The sequence below is a fragment of the Neophocaena asiaeorientalis genome, unplaced genomic scaffold, assembly GCF_003031525.2.
Source record: "Neophocaena asiaeorientalis asiaeorientalis breed wild unplaced genomic scaffold, Neophocaena_asiaeorientalis_V1.1 scaffold212, whole genome shotgun sequence".
Taxonomy (NCBI): domain Eukaryota; kingdom Metazoa; phylum Chordata; class Mammalia; order Artiodactyla; family Phocoenidae; genus Neophocaena; species Neophocaena asiaeorientalis.
Window position 1 is genome coordinate 2,110,489 of NW_020174046.1, and position 26,201 is coordinate 2,136,689.

Here is a 26,201-nt window from a genome sequence, read left to right on the forward strand (position 1 = left end):
TAGTTTGTTACAGTTGCCATCACAAACTACAGACTGGGTGGCTTAAACAACAGACATTTATTTTCTCACAGTTCTGGAGGCTGAAGTCCCAGATCAGGCTCCTGGGCAGCTTGTTTTCTTCTGAAGCCCCTTTCCTTGGGTTGTAGATGGCCGTCTTCTTGATGTGTCCTCACATGGTTTCTTCTGGGTGCATGCACCCCCCGTTGTGTCTCTCTGTGTGTCCAAATTTCCTGTTCTTGTAAGGGTTGTAGTCAGCTTGGATTAGTTCTCACCCTAAAGACCTATTTTTAACTTAATCACCTCTTTAAAGGCCCTACCTCCAAATATGTCACACTCTGAAGTATGGAGGTTAGGGTTTCAACGTACAGATTTGGGGAAACACAATTCACCCCAAAGTTTCCTAACAGAGATCCCAACTGTCACTTAAACCATGTCTAAAAAGATTTTGGCTCTATTGTTGAGGAAGGTGTTAAAGTGAATGTTCTTAATGTCACTGAACTGTACAATTTACAATGGTCAAAATGGAAAAATTTATGTTGTGTATATTGTACTACAATAAAAAATGTGGCTAGTGTGAGAAACTTTTAATTTTAATTAATTTAAATATAAGTTTAAAAATATATAGCATGTTTGAAACATGTATGTAAATTTCATAATGTCTACTATGTAAAGTTCTTATTTGAAATATAGAAAAATATAATCTCACATATTTGAAATACCAACTTTGTTTTCAAGCCTGGAGAAATGTTATAGCTATATGCTTTCATTACCAGGGGAAAAGTACTCCATTTTACCACCTCAAGACTAATTTGAAATTGTAAATTATAAAGCCTACCTTTAAACAATCTTCAATCACACATAACAAATAAGCATCTAAATATTTACCAAATACCTATAGAAACACAAGTTGAATTCATAGAAGCGTATTTTAAATCAGAAGTACATGCCGATACCACCAAAATGGTTTTATTTTTGACACTGCCAACATGCACAACAATGGATTACTTTGGTTTCCTTAAACATTACTTAAGTACGCATTAGAAATATATGTTTACATTTAAGAAATGTAACACATTAAGAAAGTCCTCTATAAACATAACTCCTTCTCAATATATTTTCCTGCTTTGTTTCACACATAAATAACATAATCTACAAAGTCATAAATAAAACTATTAACTCTTATGATCTAAAAGTATATACAAATTTTGGAACTTGACAAGAATGTCCTTTTTCTGATTGTATATAAATAACAACATGCAGTATTGGCAATGCTTTTTAATTAAATGAATGACTTACAATCAAAACTTTTATTGTCTCCCAACCAGTTCTCCCTATAATAGACCTTCAGTGCACTTGGTAAAGATGTCATGTATTTAAAAAGTCAAAGTGGTCAAAAGACTAGATTTTTAAAATAGAACAGAAGGTTGCCATTAAATGTTATTAAGCCTTATTAAAATCACTTTGGTTTGCCTGAAGAACAAACAATGCTACCAAAGAGTATATGCTTGTACTATCAGTTTTTAAAAAATTTTTGGCTGCACCCCGCAGCATGTGGGATCTTAGTTCCCTGACCAGAGATCAAACTCGCACCCCCTACATTGGAAGGTGGAGTCTTAACCACTGGACGGGATTTCCAGGGAAGACCCTATACTATCATTTAAATGGAAGCTAACAAAGTCTTTAAAAATCAGATTAAATTTGTATTAGTCTTGGGAAAAGTATTCCACTGAGATTCTGTTACAGGAACAGAATCCATGCTATCCTAAGTTTTCTAAAATTTATTTTGAACCATCACTTCAATTAGTTAAAACTTTCAGGGTAAAAATAATGACACACAAAAATGATCTTAGAAAGGCATATTTAGAATTCCTGATACAGAACACTTGATTATTTGGTTTTTGTTTAATGACTGGAAACCTTTATTCCTTCAGAAAATAATTAACATTATTTGTTGAGTGACACCATCTATTTAGTGATTAACTAGATAACCACTCAAGGTATATTAAGTAAGCACTCAAATTATTTTTATGTAACAAAAGTAAAAAAGACTTTTCATGTTGGAATTGTTTCATTATGCATTATTATTTTTAAGGCCGTGATTTACAGAGTATAAAAATTAGAAAGAAAAATATTTATTTATTAATAAGAATTAATATTCTCTATTAATATTCTCACTAAATTTAAATGATTCAAATGATAAATAATAGTAAACTAAGCACTGTCATTACTTTTAAAATCTAAGTTTCTAAGTTTCATTTTTCAATCAATACAAATATGATCTGCTTCACAATATTAACTGCCAGTCAAACTTTATGTTTTAAAAAACTAAATATTCTTTGTTAAAGAGCAGTTTACAACAAATGTTTTTCCATGCTCTTATAAAAAAAAGATTCTGATATGCATAATGAATCTAAGTCAAAATCCACAACTGGTAGCCGAAATTGTCAACTTCCAGCCTAATACAACATAAATCCACAGTTATTTTGCATAAACAATTCAAAATTAAAGTTTATAATGGAAATGTCAACAAGTCATAACTACAACATTACTACTGAAGGGTTCCACTATACTTCAACCAGGCACAGCAGATGTGCACATCTGATAGACAGACTGCTTAGAAAATTAAAGCTATCCGAGCTATAAATAAGGAACACATAAATATGAACACAGCAGTGCCAAAGCATTAGAACTGTTAAAAAAAAAAAAAAAAAGATGTGGTGTAAACACAACTGATAGTTTTCTCCATAAGCCACTTTCACTGATTTATAAAGCTATGGTTTTATAATTCTTTTAAAAAGGACAACGTTTCCACATTGCTACATGCAGTGATTTCATTGTACATTCTTAACTACAATGCCATCTTCAATCCTCTTGCAGAGCTTGACATATCTCACCAGGATTTCTTCAGAAAGTCAGCTTGTCATATTTTCAGCAGCCTAGAACAAGAAAGTATGATTCATTATAATAAAACCATGGAAAAAGAGACACCATGGAAATAAATTTGTCAATACTGCACTGTTATTAACAAACAACTCCTCCCCCACATATGCCAAAGAACTTTTATCAGGATAATGCATTGGTTTTCACTTTTTGCAGTACATTCTTTGAACTACCTTTTGAACTGATTGCTAGGCTAACAGGAGCATTCAAATTGCATTACATACAAAAATCTCTTCCTATGCTGCCTCCTTATTCTCTTTCAAACTCCAGCATAGGTGAACAAAAATTCTTATAATTGTGGAAGATGTATATTAAATAAATCCTCTTCCACTGGAATTTCAGAAATGTACTGATGAAAGGCTATGATACCTTTTGTTTTTATCAACAGGGTTATGAGACAACACTAAGCCAGGGAATGTTCCCAGGCTATAGTCCACTGACCCAGTTCTAATCACCATTTTCATCCTTTCTTAAATAGCAGGCTCAGATATTTTTTAGAACTTACTGTAGGTAGAAACTTAACAGTTAACAACTCTGATGTCAGAGGGTCTGAGTTCAACTCCCAACTCAACTACTTGTAAGTCCTGAGAGAAGTAAGTTTGTCACCATAGCTTCAGGTTCCTTAGCGGTAAACTACTACTAGCTGTAATACACATCCCTGTTGTGATTATAGAGGAAACAATGCAAGGAAAGCCTTTAGTGCACTGAGTTTGGCAAAAGGAAAAGTACTCATAAATATTAGCTATTCTTATTGTATTATTCAGTTATTCTTCTGTCATATGAAAGCAACAGTCATGAGTTAAAATACAGAAAATCTGAATAGTTTTTATAATTATTTAAAATTTTTGATTAAAAAAATCAGAAACCTTACATGTATATCTGACAAAAAGTTTATTTCAAAAATATTTAAAGAAAGACTACCCACAAAGAAAAGGACAGACAACCCAGGAAAATGGGCAAGCTACATGAAAAGATATCTCACAAAAGAAAATGGCCAAAAAACATGTGAAAACACATTCAATCTCACTGGTACTCAGAGAAATGCCAATAAAATGACAAATTCATGAACACCTACCAGAACAACTAAAATTAAAAAGACTCACAATAATAAGTGTTGGCAAAGATGTGAAGCAAGGGAAATTCATATGCTGCTGGTGGGGATATAAATTCATACAACTACTTTAGTAAAGTTTCACATTACCTCTTCAAGTGGAAGCTACACATAAGCTATGATCCAGCAATTTTACTTCTAGATACCCACCCAACAGAAATGCTCACATACATGCAACAGGAGACATGGAGAACTAAGCTAACAGCAGCACATTTGTAATGGCTCCCGACTGGAAGCAACCTAATATCCATTCATAGTAGGAAAGATAAATAAGTTATAGTATATTTATACAAAGAAACATGGTTATTACAGTGAAAGGGAATGCACTCCAGCTATACTCAACAGAAATGAACCTCATAAACATAATGTCAAATGAAATAACCCAGTAAAAATACTGTGCTGGCATTGTTCATAATAGCCAAAAAGTGGGAACAACCCAAATGCCAATCAACTGATGAATGGATAAAATGTGGTATATCCATACAATGGAATATTATTTGACAATAAAAAGAAATAAAGTACTGATACATGCTATGACATGGAGGGATCTTGAAAACATTATGCTAAGTGAGAGAAGCCAGAGACAAAAGGTCACAAGTTATATGAAATGTGTGGAATAGACAAAGCCATAGAGACAAAGTGGATTAATGCTTCCTAGGGGCTGAGAGAAAGGGAGAATGGAGAATGACTGCTAATGGGTGTAAGGTTTCTTTTGGGGGTGATTAAAATGTTCTACAGTTAACTGTGATGGCTGTACAACTCTGTGAATATACTAAAATCTATATAAATTTTACACTTAAAGAAAGAACAGTGCTGCAAGATTCCATTTATATCAAGTTCAAAAATTTTACAAAATGAAACTGGTGTTTAGAGATCCATGCTTAGTCAGTAAAATTGTTAAAAGAAAGTATCTACCATAAAAATCAGGACAGTAGTTACTGGAGTGGGTAGTGGGAAAGAGAGGTTAGTGATGGGGGAGCATAAGGGAACTTTTAGTGTGCTGGCAATGAGAATTGTATAGGTATTCTCTTTATGATAAATTTTTGCTCTGTAAATGTGTCTTGTTTACCTTTTTGTGCCAGATTTAATAATGAAAAAGTTTTAAAAAGCACAAAACCAATGACCCAAATTATTGGAACTTATTGGAGAGTAACTTAATCTGAGATGGGTAAGCTACAGGTTTTATACGCCTACATCCTCAAAGAAAAGAAGGGTAGAGAGAAGCCGTTTTGTCCTTGGACAAGGTTTAAGAGGGACTGACTTGAAGTTTCAGTATTCATGGTGAGTGAGTGCTACATAAACATGGAAATAAAAATTGTGAGATTTTAAAATTATAGTGTGTGCAAGCAAGAGAGGGAACACAATGCTTTTCCTGTTTCCAGTCTCAGCAATTAAAAGGTGGTGAATGTGGGGCTTCCCTGGTGGTGCAGTGGTTGAGAGTCTGCCTGCCGATGCAGGGGACACGGGTTCATGCCCCAGTCCGGGAAGATCCCACATGCCACGAAGCAGCTGGGCCCGTGAGCCATGGCCGCTGAGCCTGCGCGTCCGGAGCCTGTGCTCCGCAACGGGAGAGGCCACAACAGGGAGAGGTCCGCGTACCACAAAAAAAAGAAAAAAAAAAAGTAAAAAAAGGTGGTGAATGTGAATTTGAAACACAGTGGTCCTCTGGGTCCATGTTGGCAGTCCAGCCCACTGGCCTCAGCAGTTCCTGGCCTCTGAGCCACTCTCCCCTTTTTTTTTTTTTTTTTTTTTTCAGTACACGGGCCTCTCACTGTTGTGGCCTCTCCCGTTGCGGAGCACAGGCTCTGGACGCGCAGGCTCAGCGACCATTGCTCACGGGCTCAGCCGCTCTGCAGCATGTGGGATCCTCCCGGACCGGGGCACGAACCCATGTCCCCTGCATCGGCAGGCAGACTCTCAACCACTGCGCCACCAGGGAAGCGCTCTCCTCTCTTCTTGAAGGATGAGCATACATTCACAGCCACATAGCTCCAAAGCCAGTTCCTGCCTGTGCAATCCCAAAAGTCTGGCAGCTTTCCTTCATTTCATCCTGTACTGGCTCCTTTCAGTCCAAGCTGGCATGGTTTCGTGCTGAGATGGTGGACTGCATCTGAGTCACACAACCTAATCTCTTCACCAAAAGGTTGTCCAGCCAGACTCTCGGCCTTCTTTCCAGAGCATGCTACCTGGGTAAGCTGAGCACTTCCCAAAGCAAGTGCTGGTTCATTTTTGCTTATCAGTTCCTTCCTCAATTTCTCATTTCTCCTACATTTTACTGTAAGCAGCAAGGAGAAATAGGGCTGCACTTTCCATACTTTGGAAATTTCCCCAGCAAACATCCAAGTTATTGCTTACAAGTTTTGTTTTCCTTTCAACAGCAGAACATAATTCAGCCAAGTGCTCTTTATACCGAGGATGGCCTTCCCCTCCAGTGTCCAATAACTAATGTTCCTCATTTCCATCTGAGACCTCACCAGAAGCACCTTTCATGTTCATATTCTAGCAAGATTCTGTTCATAGCGATATATGTATTCTCTGAGATGACTGAAGTTCTTCTCTCTTCTTTCTGAGCTCTCACCAGAATCACCTATAACACCTACAGTCACCTACAACAGTGTCTTCAAGGCAATCTACGCTTTTTCTATCATGCATCTTAAAACTTGCCAATCTCTATCCATTACCCAATTCCAAAGCCACTTCCACATTTTTAGCTATTTCTTACAGCAGCACCCCACTCCCCAGCAGTGAATCTGTATTAAATTTTTAGGGCTGCCGTAACAAAGTGCCACCAACTGGGTGGCTTAAAACAACAGAAAAGTATTCTCTCATAGTTCTGGAGGCAGAAGTCCAAAATCAAGGTGTCAGCACGGCCAATCTCTCTCTGAAGGCTCTAGCAGAGCACCCTTCCTTGCCTCTTAACTTCTGGTGGCTGCCAACAATCCTTGGCCTTCTTTGGCTTGTAGACGCCATCACTCCAATCTCTGCCTCTGTTATCACCTGGCATTCTCCCCCGTGTCTGTGTCGTCACATGGTGTGCGCTTTGTATATATGTGTCCAAATTTCCCTTGTCTTTATAAGAACATTGGTCTTTAATCCATTATGATTTCATCTCAATTTGATTATACCTACAGATACACTGTTTCCAAATAAGGTCATAGTCACAGGTGGTGGCCTTAAGTATATCTTTTTGGGGGTAGACACTATTACCCACAATACAAGGAGAATTCTAAACACAACTGGAAACTTCTAAGAAAATGCAACATGGTCCAGATAGCAGCAAATTTTGTGATCTGCAGATATGCTACAAAGCTCCTGGCCGTCAGAATTTCTCCTGATGATGATAGATGCTAGCTTAATCATGTTTAGAATCTTTCACATAACTTCATCATTAATCATTTTCTAAACAAAAGCATCTGTACTTAGAGAGTTAATATACAAATCTCTACCTTTAATGCTTCAGCGGCCTTGCGAAGTTCCTTAATAACTGATGATAAAGCTTCTGGGTTAATTCCTTGCTCACAGAGCCGTACACATATAGACAGAGTTTCCATATCTAATCCAGTATTCAAAATTCTTGAAATCTCAAGCAGAACTGTAAAAAGACAGAAAATTTTAAAAACAAAATCTTATAACATTTTAAAACATGCACATTAATACTTCTGTTTTTAATTCATGTAATACTGCATAATACCAGAGAACTAGCATAGCATCCCTAGATTTGGAAACTGGCATGTAATACTGTCTTCCCCTTACCTAGCTCTAGAAACTTAAAAATAAATTTACATCCTCCCTCCACAAAACTGCTTTCTACATCTTGGTTTACATTCTACCACTCATTGAATATCTATCTAAAATTCATATATCATAATCAAGATTATTCTGAACATTTGTCCACTTTTTAGTATTCTTTTACAATGTAATTTAATTAGTCATGTTACATTCCATTTTATGGAAACATTATACATTACTTAACCACTGCTATTTTGTTAGATGGTCTCATGTTTCCCCCATTAAAATAATATTGTAATAAGTATCTGCACATAGTAACTTAATTTTATCAGAATAAATTCCTAGAAGTGGAACTGCTCAGTCAGTAAAATACCATTTAGATTCTGATTTGAATTGTATGAAAACACATTATTTTGGGATGAATGAACATGTTAATAATGTTAAGCCATCCATTAACTTAAGTCTAAGTCCTTCTGAAAACTTTTACAATATTCATGATGTTCATGATATGGGCCATTCCCACTTTTTCATACCTTACATTCATTTTCATCTCTAGTTCAATTTGAGTCTTTTAAAAAACCTTTATCTTCCATTCCTCTACTTAACTTTTTGAACACATGGAGTACCGTTCTAATGTCTTCATCTGCTAATCCTAACATCTGTGTCAACCGTGGGTCTGTTTCAACAGATTAAAATTTCCTCCTCATCATGGGTCATATTCTTCTGTTTTGCACACCTAATAATTTTTGATTGGATGCCAGACATTGTGAATTTTACCTTGGTGGGTGCTGGATATTTCTGTATTTCTATACATATTCTCAAGCTTTGTAATGAGATACGGTTATAAACAGTTTGATCCTTTGGGATCCTCTAAGATTCATTAGTCAGGACCAGAGTCCCATTTAGCATAGGGCTAATTAATACCACACAATGTCTTGTGAATTATGAAGTTTTCCACTCTGGCTAGTAGACACAGGCTCTATTCCGAGTTCTGTGGAGCATAATGTACTGTTCCCTTTAATCCTTTCAAATGGCTCTTTCCCCAGCTTTCTGGGTACTTTCCTTGCACATGTGATCAATGCTATGCTGAGTACTTGAGGGAGACCCCTCTGCGGATCTCCAGAATTCTCTCTGGGTGCAGGCTCTTTCCTCTCAGGTACTCTGTCCTGAAAACTCTACCTGCCTTGGTCTCCCTGGACCCTAAGCTGCTGCTCAACTCAGGGTGCCCCCTGGGTGCTGCCCGAGTTACTCCCCTCCCCCCACTGCACTGTGGCCTGAAAACTCTGAAGGTAGGAAGCTGGGGCAGCTATCTGGCTCACTTCGTTTGTTTCCTGCCTCTCAGGAATCACTGTCCTTCCTTGGCTGATGTCCAGTGTCTTGAAAACCATTGTTCTGCATGTTTTGCCTGGACTCTGTTGGTTGTTTCAGGTAGGAAGGTAAATCCAGTCCCTGTTACTCTATCTTGGCTGGAAGCTGACAGCCCTTTCCATTTTCATTTCTTCAGTTTTGATATTCCAACATACTTTGCTTTTCAGTTGTATTCAGGCTGTTATTCATGTTATCTGCTGAATTTATTTCAATAACTCTATTTTAAGATTTCTAATTTCCCCCCATAATCACATGTTCTGGTTTCACAACTAAACGCTTATTTATAACCACTACTTATTTTGTGGCTGTTGTTTCTGCCTTTACCTACTGGAGGCTATATGTTTTTATCTTTAGCCATTTTTGAGATTTCTGTTTTCTGCTTCACATAGAAACAAGCAGCAAAAGAGAGTGGTTAAGAGTGTGCTCTCCAGAGGCAGACAACCTGGGTTCATTTTCCACTTTCATTACTTACTAGGCAAGATAACTGCTCTGTGCCTTTCTTTCATTATTCTAGAAAATGGGGATAATGATAGTACTTACTTTATAGGACGGTTGTGAGGATTGAAGGACGCACATATGTTTGGCATATGACAGTGCTCAATAAAAGGGTCAGCTGTTACTACTACTTTCTCTCACTTTCCCCCTTTTTTCATTTTCATGTTAGTTGTTTATTTTTGTTTTTCATCTACCTTAGGTGCTCTGTGACTTTTGGTGGAAAGCTCATCTTCCACAGGAGGTTTTTCTTGGACATCCTTGGCTGTTCTTGAATGGGTGGTCTCACACTGGCTTCAGCCCTCTGGAAGCATCCTGACTCCAGACCCACAAGACACATGGATGATGCTTCTCAATCCCTGGCCTGGCAGATGGCACAATTTGGGCCCCCGGCTTCACTCAGGCAGGGCAGTATCCTTCCCCCGGTTTCATTCCCAACCCTCTGCTATGGTTCCCATCTGCTCTGTTCTTTGGGGGGAACCTCTCTCTTTCTAATCAACGGAGACTTCCTTTTCTCGTTTTTGAACATGGTTATGCTGACCATTGTATTTCAATGTTATTTCCTGTCATTTTTATATGCTTGGAGCAGAAAGTTGCAGCAAGTGCTCAATCATCATTAATTTTGATAGTGAATGATCAATTTCTTTAATTTTTTGTTTGGATTGTTTTCATAAATGGATTTCCACCTCACTCATGCATATTCTGAGTGGTTAGTGCAAATACTCTAGGACATTACTTATTTTTATTTTGTAGCTAGCCACCTTAACAAATCTACTGAAGCTTCTAACAGTTTTTCTATTGATTCTCTTTTGTTTGCTACTCAGATAATCATTTGACCTACAAATAACAGTTTCATGTCCTTTTTGTTTGTTTGTTTGTTTGTTTGCGGTACATGGGCCTTTCACTGTTGTGGCCTCTCCCATTGCGGAGCACAGGCTCCGGATGCGCAGGCTCAGCGGCCATGGCTCACAGGCCCAGCCGCTCTGCGGCATGTGGGATCTTCCCGGACCGGGGCACGAACCCGTGTCCCCTACATCGGCAGGCGGACTCTCAACCACTGCGCCACCAGGGAAGCCCTCATGTCCTTTTTGATAGTCTTTTTTCCCCTATCCTGTGCTATTCGCAAATTTTCATATCAATATTTTAAAAAGGTACTGAAAGCAGGTATTTTCAATTTTATTTAAAATGCACGTAACATTAATGTTAAGGATGGTGCTGGTTTCGTGCAGCTATATTTTATCATGTTAAAAATGTACAGTTTTCTTTGGCTAAGACTTTAAAATCAGAAAAAAAAAATTTGAGTCTTATTGATAACTTTTCATCAAACACTGAAATGACCAGGCAGCTTTTCTCCTCTGACCTTGTGAGGGAATACATTATTATTGACAGACCACATTCACAGCTGAAGAACACTGAGCTTGGGGAATCTCAACTTTTACAATAAGCCCACAGCAAGTCTGCTTTTTATCTGGAGGTAGATGTTACTTCATCCCTCATTGCTACTCACTGTCAACACAACCGGAACAGCAGGAGGAGAGAGCAGTCAGGGCCTTGCATTCTGGGCAAACAGAGCTCAGGGCTCATGGAAGACGGCATTCCCTAGAGTGGCACTGCACGACTTCAGAGGCTGGGTTAAAAAGGCAACAGAGCTCTCTCCAGGCTCTCTCTTGAGACATTCCTCCTTGGAACCAGCCTCCAAGTGTGAAGAAACCCACATGTTCCAGACAGCAACCCCTGCTGAGGGCCCAGCTAACAGGAGCATCAACCAGCAGGTATGTGAGTAAGCTCTGAGATGACTCCAGACTCAGCACTGTCTGATGGCAATGCACAAGACACTCTCGGGGAGAACTACCTAGAGCAGCGGTCCTGAACCTAACCTTTTTGGCACCAGGGGCCGGTTTTGTGGAAGACGATTTTTCCACCGGGGGGAGGGGGATGGTCAGGCGTTAAAGCGAGCGATGGGGAGCAGCAGGTGGAGCTTCACTTGCTTGCCCGCCGCTCCCCTCTTGCTGTGTGACCTGGTTCCTAACAGGCCGCGGACGGGGAGCGGTCCACGGCCCGGGGGTTGGGGACCCCTGATCTAGATGAGCTTGGGCAACACCCAGGACTGTGAGAGAAAAGTAACTGTTGTGGTTTTAGACCCCCAAGTTTGGGGTGGTTTGTTACAGGGCAACAGACAACTACAACCCACATTCTGACTCTCTTCCAACTGTGTCATCATCTCTCCAGTTCTCTCTCAAATTCTCCTCTTTCCAGTTTTCTCCTCATGGTAGACCCTCATCTATAAATGCTATAGTTTTATTTATATTTTTATAAATATTTTATACTTTATTTATATTTTTATTACTCCTGACTTCATGCCTTTGTTCATGCTTTTCTCTTCCCTGCATTCAACTCCACGTTGTCTTTCAGGGCCATCTCAGTGCTAGTATTTCTTCCGTTAAGCTTTCTTTAAAAGTCACTTTGATCATTACATCCTAACTTCACATACTGTCTGTCATCAGTCAATAAATATTTCTGTAGTGTCTACTGTATAATTGGTACCTGTATATATTTTGTGCCTACTATGCTACTGCTGGAAATGTAGTTGTGGACAAAACAGATATGGTCCCAGTCCTCATGGACAGTACAGTCTAAAAGAGCCATACGTTAAAACAACAACTGATTCCAGTTATGACAAGTAAAATGACGGAAAAGGACAGCATACTTCCAAAACAAATTACAAGGCATCTTACTTAGCTGTGAAGGACACAACTTAGGAAAGACTTGTCTGAAGAAGTGACAAGTAAGCTTAGACTTCGAGGATGACTAGAAATCAACCTGACTAATGTAGAGGCAGGAGGACGGGCAAAGACTGGGAGCCAAGAAAAGAGACTGTGCATGAGGTCTTACACTGGGGAGACCTTGGTAAATTCACAGATTGAAAGGCTCATGTGAAGGCTGTGTAATTAAGGGGGCTGAATATGTGTAAAATACGAGATGAGGCAGACATGAAAATCCACTAAGGCCCTATTAAAGGTTTGAGAACTTTGGGAGGCTATTAGAAGACATAAAACAGGAGTGTGACAAGATGAGATTTTTATTTTTTAAAGATTTTGGCTGCAAAACATAGAATGGATCCTGGAATGGGGTAGAACACGTGTGGAGAGGGAGTCCAGCTAAGTTATTGCAATTACGGAGAATAGACTGGTGGGCGGCATGGATGGGAGAGTTTAAGACAAGTGGTCAAATCTAAGATAAGTGAAGAATTGAAAAAGATTAGTGAAGAGGCGGAGGAAGGGGAGGTCTCACATGAGCAACGGGATTGATGGTGGAAGCATGGGCTATACGTTTGCTTCACTGACACTGCCCTGTACACCGTGGACTCTCTTCACTCCTTTTGCTAGTTTACTATCTGATACATAAAGTAGAACAGATGGCCTTCCGTATCCATGGGTTCCACACTGCATTCAAGCAACTGTGGATTGAAAATATTTGGGGAAAAATATTCCAGAAAGTTCCCAAAAGCAAACCTTGAATTTGCCATGAATGTGCAGGCAACTGTTTTCATAGCATTCACATATATTAGGAATTATAAATAACTGAGAGAGGATTTAAAGTATACAATTGGATGTATGGAGGTTATATGCAAATATTCTTCCATTTTATATGATGGACTTGAGAATTCACAGACTATGGTATTAGGTGAGTGTGTGGGGTCCTGGAACAAATTCCTCTGAAAATACTGAGGAACAATTGTATTACATCGAAGCCTCTAGCAGGGAAGAGGTACATCTGAGTCACAGTTTCCAAAAAACGTAATTACTAGTAGTAAAAAATTAGGGCATAAGGAAAACTCTAGAACTTTAAGAAAATAAGAATTAGTATGAAGCTATCAACAAAGAGTATCTAAAATTTCAAAACGTTGAAAAGCAAAAGGGGCAATTAAGTACATTGGAGGAGGGAGAAAGGTAATTGAAAGAGCCTGATATTTTAAAAAGGAAATGCAGGAAGAGAATGTTGAGGATCTAAGAGAGAGTGGAGGCCCTTATGCAATAGACCCTATACTAAATCAGGGCCAGGATCAATCAGCTTCCTTTCAGAGTGATCTGTGCAGACAAATAAAGTCCACCGCTCTCCTGTCTAAAGTACCTTTATCAAAATCCTTTCATTTCACAATAAAATTACAAATATTCATAGCCGAATTCTACAACCCCTGCAAATCTTCTGACATCAATTAAAATATTAAATCACTTAGCTGGCTCTAATACTGATGGGAGGCAGGTAGAAGAGGATGAGGAGAAATATACTAGATCTTGAAGGAGGGCAGTCAGACCCAAAAAGTTTTGAACACTTCAGATTGGCTCTCATAGAGAGATTTGAATACAGGTGAAACCCCACATTAACAGAATTTCAAATAATAATGGTTTTTGAGTAGGTCAGCCCAGTCCCTTGGGCAATTTAAAGTTCTGTGTCTGAGAACGAGAGTGGAGGAAGGTGGGTTTATGAAATGACTACATTTAGGACATTTTCAGTTCAGTGTATGGTCAATTATTAATAGCACGTGCTCTATGTTTCCCACTGTGCCTCAATCATTACAGGCAGCATGGAAAATATTTTCATTAACTTTGCAATAAATTTCACATTTTTATGTGAAATGATTGCTTTGGACCCAATTATGGCATGATAGCAGTGATTTTCTGTAAGTCTGGAGTTCCAATGGACACGACAGGATCTAACTGCCACATTTAACAGATGTGAGCCACTGCCAACCTGGGGCCTTTCTTTCTTACCTTTTGGTTTGTGGGCAAATGCATGTAGAGAAGCAGTGTTCTTTAATTCACATTCTCTCCGTCAATGTTGGTTTAAAAAAAAAAACCTGGTCTTTCTTCACTTTTTCATGTTCTTACACTCTCTATAATCTTCATTTTACACAAAGTTCTCTCAGTGAAAATCTTGATGATGTAACCAATACAAATGATCAGTTCTCATTTCTATAACAGGAGTTCCACCAGAGAGAAAATGAGAGTTTTCTATTCAAATGGAATCCTGTGGCCATATAATTAAGGAACCTATGCACAGCTAACATAAGAAAATTGACTAGAAATCCGGCCATACATGCTCCTTCCTGTTCAGAAACCACACTGGCTTCCAAGCAAAGATAAAAGACAATAATGTTGTACACATATAGTTTCTATGTACCTATATCCACTCACAAAATAAAACTAATAAGCTGTGATACATCTAGAAGGATGGGAAAACAGGCTGAATATAATATTAACAAAATTCTATTTATTATAAAAAGGGCAAAGTAGATACTTGGTAAGTAAAATATTAGACGCAAAGGCTCTAATAATAAAAATAATTCTTTGAAAAGGCTATTTTCCAGGGCAGAAAAAGCCAGAAGCTTTATCAGAAGTCCCCATAAGGGGACTTCCCTGGTGGTCCAGTGGTTAAGAATCCGTCTTGCAATGCAGGGAACGCAGGTTTGATCCCTGTTTGGGGAACTAACATCCCACATGCTGCACGGCAACTACTGAGCCTGCGCGCTCTGGAGCCCGTGAACCACAGCTAGAGAAGCCCGGGCGCTGCAACGAAGACCGGACACAGCAAAAAGTAAATTAATTCAAGTCCATAAGGAGGGGCTCTAAAAGGAAGTGGAGCCTACGGTGGAGACAAAGACACGACATGAAGGCTGACACTGCTTAGTGAGATTTCCATGTTTTGACAGAGATAGAGGCCGATGTGGGTATCCCCTCGAAAGTGCAAACACCAATGTTTACCATCTATCAAACACTCATATAGAAGTGGATGCAAATAAAATGGGGACAACGAAAGCGTCTGCAAGTGAGATGACGTCTTATACACAAAAATAACACAAGAAGTATCTTTCAATGGTCACCTTCGAGATGTTTTTACCTGGTTATCTTATTTAAATATTTACAACCCTGGGAGGTAGTAAACGTATTTTACAGAATAAAAAGAAGCAAGCTCAAAGACGTTTAAGTAGCTTGTCCAAGCCCACCACCAGGCGTATAAAGTGGCAGGGCCGGCATAAGAGAGGAGAAAGAGAGAGGATAACTCCAAGACGCTTTTTTCCCCCTACTACTTGCGGGTACGCCTTACCCGCGTGCTCCAAGCTCCGAAACGGATAAATACGCCCACAGCCCCCCGGACACCGGCATCACCTGCTCCAAGACGAAACTGGGCAATTTTGATGAAGGGACAACTTGCTCCTCCACCGGGTATTTGAAACGCGTCTGCTTAAGTGCAAGAGACAAAGGCCGTGGGGGTGACCAAACACTCGAGGCCACTGTCCGCAAAGGGACTGCAGTCTGGGGCGCTTTCGAGGCGCCCAGGGCACTGGCTGCGGCGCGGGGTGGCGGGGAGCGCGAGGCCGATACCATAGGGGGGACGCGGGGACCCTGCGCGGGAGGGGGGCGTGGAATGAGCGCGCTGGAGGAAGGACGTGGGGAGGTGGGCGTACAGCGGGGAGAGGGCGCGGGATGTGCGCGGCGCACGGGGTTTGCCGCCGGAGGGGCGGAGCGCTCGCGGGGCTGACGTGGGTCGGCAACGACATACTCGCGACGAACTACACAGGAGCGAAGAGACGACTCTCAAAGGATGGGGCCATCAGCCCTGCAGCCCTGGCGGGTCCCTTGGGAGGATCTCCAAAGATGCCGATCTAGGCAAGACGTGGATCAGAAGTCCTTGTGGGCCCACCCCCGCCCGAGGGCCTGGGCTCTGGGGAACCGAGGCAAGGTAAAGGGGGCGATACGGGCACTCACCGTCCATGGTTTCCCTCACCGCATTCAGATTCACCGCCGCCGCCCCAGCGCCGCTGCTACTCGCCATGGCGGAGGCCGAGGGGGGGCGAGCGAAGGGCCTGACCCGGAAGTGGAGCGCCTTCCTTTCTCCTGGGCAATCACACTGCGCGTCCCCAGCTCACGCCGGGCAGGCTCCGCCCCTGGCTCTCCTCGCCAGCGCGAGGCTGCGTTGATTTGAATTTGGAGCCTGGTTACTCCGGGAGGAATGCGAAGCGAGGAGTTGTCATTCGAATTTACTACGCGGCCTCGATGCGATTGGCTGGTTCGCGGACAGCGGTGAGACGCGATTGGCCAGTCGCGCGCAAGGCCCGTGCTCTGGTTGGCCTAAGCGCGGAAGCGGGGAGTTAAAGAGTCTGTGCCTGTCGTGGGAGCTGGACTGGCACCTCGGAAGCGCCCTGGAGTCGCTTTGGGGGGGCTTCCTATTTGTACACACCACTAGGTATGTTCTTTGTAGTTCCTGGCCTTTCCTCCTGTCTCGAATTGGAGAGCTCACGTAGCCCGGCTCTGGACCGGCCTGCACGCTCGCCTCGGGATGAGTGGAAGCTGCCAGGGAGTAGGTGCGGAAGAGGGGGCGCCAAGAAAGAGTGATCGAGTAAGGTTGGGGATGACACCGGCGTGAGTGTCCTCTTCTGTTCTTCACCTGAGGAGGCCAGCTGCAACGTCAGCCTTCCAAGGAGTGGGTTCTTTTTCTCTAGTTGTAGCCCCCCTTGACGGGAAATAATGCAGTCTCGCCTTCTATCCTGGGGGTCTTAGCCTTTCGCTAAGGGTGTTTGAGAAGAGGCAACCCAAAGCGGTTAATTTCCTAGCCCTAATCAGTCATTCTTTGCTGACGGGGGCTAATGTGCAAGAAAGGCACCCGTGCACAGAGAGACCAGAGACTTCCTGGTCTCTTGTTTGCTCGCTATTCATAATTGTTTAGTAACTGCAGTTTGTTAAGGAATTGCTGTGCTATCCGAATTATGTTCAAAGTGTGTAGAGACTTGAGATAATGAATTAAAAACTGTAGGTATAAATTCTTTAGTGGAAAAAGGTTTTGTGCCTATTGGAACATTTAGTTGTCTCGAAGGCGGACCTGAACTCATTCACCTTTGGTAGACTGCTGCTTACAAGCCACTTAACTTCTCTGAACTTGTTAATTCTCCTGCAAAATTATATCACTAATACTTTCCCTCTCTAGCTTTCCAGGTTATTCAGAGGATCACATTTGTGTAAGCTTATTAAAAAAAGCCCAGGAGGCTTAGGTTTTGAGTTAATTCTTTTTGCGAAATGTATGTTTGTTGAATACATTTTAGTTGTCAAAATGAATGTCTAGGGAATTTTGTACTTTTATTATACATACTTCTGATTTCTTTTTAGTTTTCTCTCTGTGCTATGGGAGATGTCAGAGAATCAAAAATGCAAATAACACCTGAAACTCCAGGACGAATTCCTGTTTTAAATCCTTTTGAAAGTCCTGGTGATTACTCTAATCTCCACGAACAAACTGTCTCCAGTCCTTCTGTTTTTAAATCGACAAAATTACCAGTAAGTTATTCTTGACTACTGTTTCCAAACAACTTTAAATGTAATTATCTTTCTTTACAAGACAAGTGGGAAATTTATCATGGAACATACATATCTGGAATGTTTTTTTTAATTGTAATGTTCATTATAATGTAGTGGTTGGGCTAAAAATAATTTAGCCGGATTTTTTTTTTTTTTAGTTAGCATTTCTTTTTATTTTATTCAGTAGATAGCATGTTAGCTTCCTACAGCTGTGAGTGGTGCTAGTTACTATGGTTGATGATATGTGTACTAATCCATGATAAAGAAGAAACTACGTCATCTAATTATTCTCCAGTATTCAACAAACATTATTTGAGTGCTATTTGTCAGGTACAGTTCTTAGCTATAGAGGTTACACCTTGAACAAGTCAGGGTCATAAAACACAAATTCTCAAAGAGCTTATACTCTCATCCAGGGGTCAGCAAACTTTTTCTGTCAAGGGCCAGATAGTAAATATTTCAGGCTTTGCAACTCATCTGGTTGCTGTTACAACTAGTCCTCTGCCTTGTATTGTAGAAGCGGCCGTTGGTAGTATGTAAACAATAAATGTGACTGTGTTCCAATAAAGCTTTATTTAGGGACAGTGAAATTTGAATTTCATTTAATTTTCACATGTCATAAATTACTAATATTCTTTTGGATTTTTGTCACCCATTCATTCTTAGCTTGCAGATTGTTTAAAAAGAAGTCAACCTCTAATGGGATAGACACAACTAAACTGGCAACTTCAAGAGAATATGTTATGTGCTATAACACAAGGATGATATGGAAGAGAACGTGCTCTTTAGGAGATTAGGGAAGGCTTCATCTCTTTAGCTTATTTTTACTGTTATTGGCTACAGTGGAGAAGTTCTTTTGAAGTCTGATCTTTTAACTTAGTAAATTATCTAGGAAACTGTAAACTGGGTGGCTGTTGATGCTAGCTACACATTCATATCAGCATGAAGCTAGTTATGCACTAGAGGAAAGTTTTACAGTGATACACTTTATATTGAGTCATTATCTGACTTCATGATTTTAAATTGAATAGTATTAGTTAGTCTTAATAAAACTAACAGAATGACTGCAACTTAATCCTCAAAGCAAGAATGCATGACATCTTGGGTTTTTAGGCCTGATTTTTCAAAAATATATTCTGAATTTACAGATTAGGATTTGGATAAGTTTTTTGGTTTATTGGGTAGTTGAATATAGAAAAGCAGCACTGCTTACCACTCATAATTATTTTGAGGATCACCTATTTTATGAGCTTTTGCAGGCACTTCTGTAGTTAGGACTTTGTTTAATTTCAGTTCATTCTTGGTGAAAATAAAGACTTGATAACTCTAAGAGATTTTTAGTTTTACTTGGTCATGTTGCATCACTGATGAGTGTTAATTGTGTAATTTCTATACCTTTAATACTCTGTGATTTTTCTATTATTATGTAATTTAAACAATCACCCAGAGGGAAGACTTGGATATTTTAAAGAGATACAGTCAAGTCAGTTGATTTAGTGTGATTTGGTTACCATTTGCCATTTAATTTAGTAGTAAAGTCAAATTTTAAAATATGAGCTGTAAGATATTTTTATATTATAACCATTCACATTAAGTTTTGAAGCTGACATTTGAAGTTAGCATTTTGATGAACTATTTTAGTATACTTGTACTCATAAAATCGCTTTCTTTTGTTAAGACTCCAGGGAAATTTAGATGGTCTATTGATCAACTAGCCGTAATAAATCCTGTAGAAATAGACCCAGAAGACATTCATCGTCAAGCTTTATACTTAAGTCGTTCTCGGTAAGTTTTCCTTTTTCACACCTAAGTGTAATAACGTACTTTCAAGTGAAGAGAGATAGGAAATTCCAAGGTTGAATATTTTTATTTGTAAAGAACTCAGGGAGGAAAAATTATGATACAGATTTATCTTATCTAAATGAAGAGTGAGCTCAAAGAACTACATCCAGCAAGACACCCTTGCTAACAGTTCCAGATCTGGGTAGGAGTCCTTTTCTTTTAGAGGCAGTTTCCTCCCTCTGCTACTTATGGGACACCTTTGCTTCCCCAGCACTTGGTAGAAGGAAGGTCATTTTGAAATCTGTATCTTTGTACATGATTATGACTTCTGCCATTGAATTTTGTTTTGTTTTCCTTTTTGGTGGTATGGGATAGAGTAAAATGCTGTTTTATTACCACCTACATTTAGGGAACCTGAAAGTCCCTTTACCAAGTTAAGACACATTGAATGGAAGAGTATACATTATCAACAGAGAGGGCTTTTCTAGACATCATCCAGCTTTGACACTTGGGGATCTGATATACATTATCAGCCTAGTAGTCAGAGCAGCCCTAACTAATGCTTTTGTTGATGTGTTGTATAGATTTCCAAGTACTAGTGTGTCTTAGACTCCTGTTACTTAATGATGCCTAATGTAGTGAGACCATACACTTCTTTGGGGGAACATGCATACTTTTTGATTACCAACTGCAGTCATCTGTAATTACAAATTACAGATAGCAGTAGTCAGTAATAATTTGAGGGACTCTTTTGTTGCTGTCAGTTTTATAGTTTGATTTTTTTTTATATTTGAAATAATCAAATCCTGATATGATCAGCTTTTAATTTTTGGTACTAAGGTACATGTGTTATCAGTCTAAGATAATGAATAATTCTTTTCCCTTTAACTAGAATTTAATCACACAAAGATGTACACGTATTGAGATGCTCTTGCAAATATTTGTCTGGCTTTTCTACCCCTTCCTCTTTTGGCTTGGTAGCTTGATGACCATCCCCTCATAATTAATTAATGCACATCCAAAGTGCTATAGCAAGGGACTAGAATGGGGATAGAGCATGAAAGATTTTAACTTAACACTAGATAATACCTTTGAGAGAGAAGGTGAAAAGAATATCTGAAAGCAAACGTGTCACGAATGAGACGAATTTTTTGTTTCACACAAACTGTGTGCTATACTTCGCCTCCTCTCTTCAGTATATTGAACCACGGACCGTCAAGAGAGATGCGTTGAACACTGTGAGGCACTGAAGCAGTACAGGAGGTTCTTCCTGCCCTGTAGTCAACAAAGTTGTGACACAGCATTTCTTTACTTACTAGTAAATCCTGTATTGTTTGAGCAGGTTTGTGCAAAGAACCTTGGTGTATTTCAGTAGATAGACCTGTAACGTAGAAGAGGGGGAAAGACCCTGATTTAATTTTACTTCCTCATGTAATTCAGTGAATGGTTATGGCTTCTACCGAGGATAGTGAGTATACTCTTAACACATGTTGATTCCTTCTTAGAAATAAGCAAAGTCTTCCAGTGTCTCTTCCTCTCTAACCCAAGTTCCCTATTTCAGTGCTTTCCACCTTTTTCATGGCATGCTACACATAAAAATGAGAACTGCAAATCATCCTGGTGTAAACAAATGAGTCTGTCCATACAGGAGGTGAACAGTCCTGAAAGCTCCTCTCTGCCTTGGCCACCAAGGGTCCATTCAGGGCATACCTGTAATACTGGACCCTGCATGCATCATGCTGGTCAGGATACCCTGCCCTATATGACTCCTTAGAACCTTCCATGATCAGGCTCTCCAGTATTTGGCCAAACTGATTTTCACTGCTTCTAGCCATCACTTGAATATTTCAGGTTGTTAAAGCCCTCTGATGAAGCAGCAGAAAGTTCCTGAATGAGGTATTGCTAGATCAGAGCTTACTAATACTGTACGCTGTTATTGTTACGCCCTGTCATTTTGACCTGTTTATGTCCACAATAAGATGAAGAGAACTGAGTTAGTAATCTCAGAATGGCTGTTCAAGCTGAGATATCTGGATTATCATTGTAGTCTATTTTCTCACAATTCCCTTATTTGAGAGATCTACTTGATTTTAATTTCTAATACACGTACATTATTATAAGCTTTGTTAAGCTGCAAGTTATACATGAAAAAATTTGGAGAGAGAAAAGTGTCTTACCAACTTATTGATGGTAAGCAAGTATTCTTTCTGGGAACAGATTAAAGAAGTGGGCCCTGGGAATTCCCTGGTGGTCCAGTGTTTAGTACTCTGTGCTTTCACTGCTGAGGACCCAGGTTCAATCCCTGGTCAGGGAACTAAGATCCCACAAACTGCACGGCAGCTTGGCCAAAAAAAAAAAAAAAAAAAAAAAAAAAAAGAAGTGGTCCTACAAGGCTAACTGCTGAGTCCTTGGCAAGTATATGCCTTGTGCTTGAGACCCGACAATTTATATTAAAACTTACAGCTGATAAATTTGGGGTGCTATAATTGCATAATGTATCAAAGTGGGAAAAACAGAATTTGTTTGGACAAAGTTTTATATTTTATATTTCAAATTGTATATTGTTGATATTTCATTTCAAAATTAATAATTTTGCCTGTTTATTTAGAACTGTAAGGATGATAGTTTTTTTTCCTTTTATTTCAGAGTAAGAGTTGATTCTAAAATTACGACTATGATAAACTTGCTATAATTGAAGAAAAAGAATTTGGACAATTTTTAGATTTCTTTGGAGTGACATACTTCTTAATTTGTGGTGATTAAAGGGCAAAGTTTATTCAAATTACTTTACATTGTTAATAGTAATTTAAAAATTATATCAATGTAAGCCTTTTAAAAGAAAATATTATTCCATTCCAACTGTGAATGGAAAGGGGGGAGGTAGGCCTAACAGCACAAGGCTGAATGAATATCTAAATACTGTCATTTATGAAATGTGATAAGGTCCCAATTTTTCTTTTAAAATGAGCTTAACATTTGCCAGTTTCCAATGGGGAAAGAAACGATTTCTTTGAAAGGTTATTATTTTAAATGTTCAATCTGCTGAAGTAATGGCATGGTTATTTTTCTTCTTTATCTCTGTATAGAATAGATAAAGATGTGGAAGACAAAAGACAAAAAGCCATTGAAGAGGTAACTTAAAACTGTTACTGATCATGAAGCTAGTTAAGCATCGATTCTGCATGCACAGCACCTCTAAGAGAGGAAGACTTCCTTCAGATCCTTTCCTGTCCCAGCTCCCACACCAGCCTACCCGTCCCCAGTCCCTCTCAGAGCTCCCCTAAGACCAGTGTTTTTGAGCTGTTCCAGCGCTTCTCATTGTAATGACCGGTAGAGTGCTTTTCTCCCCCAGACTGAATTCTTATTTGGCCATTATTGTGCCTGTTCATCTTTTCATTCTCACGGCCTAGCACATTTGGTCTTCCTTGTGCCTTGGATGAGCACAAACCATTGTTTCAAGTTGGAGTTTACATAGAGCAAGTTGAATATTTTGAAGCCTTGGAAGTCTAGATTGGCCTCAGTAATGGTTTTATCTTTTGTTCTTGTTAGTTCTTCGAATTTTTAAGACATAGAATGTATTTCATGAAATATAATATACTGATAAATAGAAAAAATAAATCCCAAAGGTAGGTTGTTGGTTTTTTTTTAATAAAACTAATGAACTTAGTTTTTCACTTCTTGCTTTCTTTGTTTGCTGAACTCTTAGAGTATAAAGGATGTCTATCTAGATATTTGCTCAAAAGTCTTCATGTCATGGTAGCATTTTTTGTTTTTCCTTTTTCTCTCACTAGCCCCCTCTATTCCTTAGCTGCACTTGGATCTTCTGTACCCCAAAAGACTTCAGCTATGGCATGTTCAGAGATCCAGTGATGTGCTGGCCCCCATATTTCAGATATAGCCTATTTCTTAGGAAATTGTTTCATATGCTTTACTCCTGACAAATGTTATCTACTTCTTAATCTGTCTGATAACTTCAAAATTTTAATTCTAATCCAGTCACTTGATTCCTCCCCAGTTGAATATTCTCAGACTCTTTCCCATTTCCCAACATTTTGGGAAGTATGCTTTCTCTTTCGAATTCTCAACTTAATTTTAAAGGGAAATTCAGGAGAAAACTTAAGAAAATGAATTCAGAGTGAAGATTAGGGCCAATGTAGCAGAAGTTAATGTATCAGCAACAAATTAAATTCATACGTATGCATGTGAAATACAATAGATATATGCACATAATAAAAACAAAAACAAACTGCAAAGAAAAAATATAAAATGAAAATGAAGAGCCTTTTGTTCCCTGTCTCACTCCTTAAAAGTAATTACTGTAAAATTTCTTGAGTATACTTTCAGATTCGTGTGATCACATGTGTGATAATAGCACGTCCTTTAAATATTTGCACATAAGTAGGATCATCATTTTTATACTGTTTTGCCTCTTACTTTTTTGCTTAATAATTTCTTAGAATTTTTTTTTTTATTATCAGCACGTACCAGTTATTAGTAAATAGCATACATAGTATTCCATTGTATGAAAGTATCATAACCTAATCCAGCCCCTATTGACAGATGTGTAGGTTGTGTTCAGTGTTTTTTCTATCACAAGTAATGCTGCAGTGAACACACTTGTACATATATATCTTTGTGAACTTGCTAAGTCAGAGGGTTTGTGTTTTCAGCTTTTGGTAGATTTTGCCATATTGTTTTCCCAAAAGGTTGTACCAATTTATTCTCCTGGAAACGTGATGATACTGCCTGTTTTCTCATATCTGCAATATTGGCTATTATCAAACTTCTTAATTTGTGCTAATCTTATTACTTTAAAAATTCATCTTGTTATTCGGATTTGTATCTCTTTCATTCTCAGTGAACTTATACTTTGCTTCATGAGTTTGTGGGTCTTTTATATTCCTTTTTTTCTGGGAAGTCTGTATCATCTCTGTTCCCCCTCCCCCGCTCCTTTTTTCAACATCTTTTCTTCATGTTTTCATAGGTAGTTTAGTCAAGGAAGTTAGTTCTTTGTCATAGGTATAGCAAAATATGAAGAAAATGTTCTGAGTTACCTCCAAAACATGGAGAGGGGAGGGGAAAATACTGTATTACTTACTGTATTAGGCTTGATTAATTTTATACCCAGAATGAAAGAGGAAACACATTTATCCAAATGCTGTATCTCCATTTGAGTGTACTGGCCAGTGGTGTGCTGGTAAATTAACAACAGGCCCTCTGACTGTGGGAGGAGTATGAGTTTTAGTGATTGCTGCTGTCCATAGTGTAAATAGTCCAACCACGGCCAATTTCAAGTTAGTGATGTGACATCGCTGAATGGGGAAAGAAATGTAGCAGTACACCATTATATGTAAGCATTCTACCACACAGACACAAAAGACATAATTAACCTCAAGAGCATAGATGTTGGTAAATGTAGTAAAATAATTAGCAAATGATGATTTTGAGTTTTTACTACCTTTATTTTTAATATAGTTTATTTAAGTTTACATAATTTTAATATTGGCTTTGTTTGATAACTGATACACAGAATTCCTGAAATTTTAATTATTAGATCTTGAGAGTCAGGACAAGCCAGCTCCAGCACACTATTGATACTGGCTTACACGTATACATTTATCTCCATTTATTCCTTCCCTCTTCATCCTCCCTTTTGTCAGCCTCCCCCCGTGTCCAAAAAAATTGGGGGAGAAATGAAAAATATTTTCTTTATGATTAATAACCTTAGCTTAATTTGCAAATTTAAGTGGTTGATTTGAAGTATTAACATTTTTCTTTATATATACTTTAAATTTCTTCCATTTTACCTTTGCTCATTTGTGCTTTTAAGTATGAAATTTTAAAAATAACTATAAAGTCAGTATGTAACATGTTTGATGGTTATTTAACACAGCTGCCTTTTCATATTTCATATGCCTAATTTTATGACTTTAATTTTCCTAGTTTTTCACTAAGGATGTCATCGTACCCTCTCCTTGGACTGATCATGAAGGGAAGCAGCTTTCAGAATATGATTCCAGTAAATGTGAGTGTGTTAAAAATTGTCTGAATAAAAATCATAAAAATAAAAAGTAATGAATGTAAAACAACATATAGTGAGTGTCAGTTTATCTGCTTTGGTAGGAAGCTTGCTATAAATTAAATTTCTGGATACCAGAGGATTTAACTATTTAAGAGTTAGGATTCAAAACTTGACTAAAATTTACTAAATTCTTTTTTTTCTTGGCCATTCTATTTTGAATTTAACTTTTTCTTCATAACCATTGTGAATATCAGTTATAATGATGGTTATAGAGGATCTGTAGATGCAGAAATCGTTGGTATTGAATATAGAGCTGAATTGTTAATTTTTGCAGTGATTTTGAAGGTTAATTTTTTTTAATGAAATCCTTAAATTGCTTTTGCTTTTTGCTAATTTCCTTGTTTCT

At 38.8% G+C, this 26,201-nt stretch overlaps 2 protein-coding genes across 3 annotated transcripts in view; one reads left to right on the top strand and one right to left on the bottom strand.

Annotated features, from left to right (window-relative positions):
- On the bottom strand, nt 1-16,620 carry MZT1 (mitotic spindle organizing protein 1). The gene is made up of 3 exons (XM_024753939.1): nt 16,408-16,620; nt 7,498-7,643; nt 1-2,936 (listed from the first exon to the last, which is right to left on the bottom strand). Exons 1-3 carry the CDS (start codon nt 16,472-16,474, stop codon nt 2,913-2,915), a joined length of 237 nt encoding a protein of 78 aa, XP_024609707.1. The 5' UTR covers nt 16,475-16,620; the 3' UTR covers nt 1-2,912.
- Nucleotides 16,229-26,201, top strand: part of BORA (BORA aurora kinase A activator) — a 24,501-nt gene continuing 14,528 nt past the window's right edge. The window contains exons 1-5 of one of the 2 annotated variants that reach the window (XM_024753936.1): nt 16,229-16,381; nt 17,803-17,970; nt 19,670-19,776; nt 22,860-22,905; nt 25,717-25,798. In XM_024753936.1, the coding sequence (XP_024609704.1) occupies nt 16,244-16,381; nt 17,803-17,970; nt 19,670-19,776; nt 22,860-22,905; nt 25,717-25,798 (541 nt within the window). In that variant the 5' untranslated portion in view covers nt 16,229-16,243. Of the gene's footprint in view, nt 16,382-16,714; nt 16,886-17,802; nt 17,971-19,669; nt 19,777-22,859; nt 22,906-25,716; nt 25,799-26,201 lie in introns of those variants that run through there. The other variant, XM_024753938.1, reaches the window with a different exon arrangement.

Bases quoted from the DNA above. Each gene is read 5' to 3' on its own strand.
- MZT1 (XM_024753939.1), bottom strand. From the start codon at position 16,474: ATGGCGAGTAGCAGCGGCGCTGGGGCGGCGGCGGTGAATCTGAATGCG. The intron at 7,644-16,407 runs GTGAGTGCCCGT...GTCTTTTTACAG, and splicing joins GGTGAGGGAAACCATGGACG to TTCTGCTTGAGATTTCAAGA. The intron at 2,937-7,497 runs GTAGAGATTTGT...TTCTTGTTCTAG, and splicing joins AGGCCGCTGAAGCATTAAAG to GCTGCTGAAAATATGACAAG.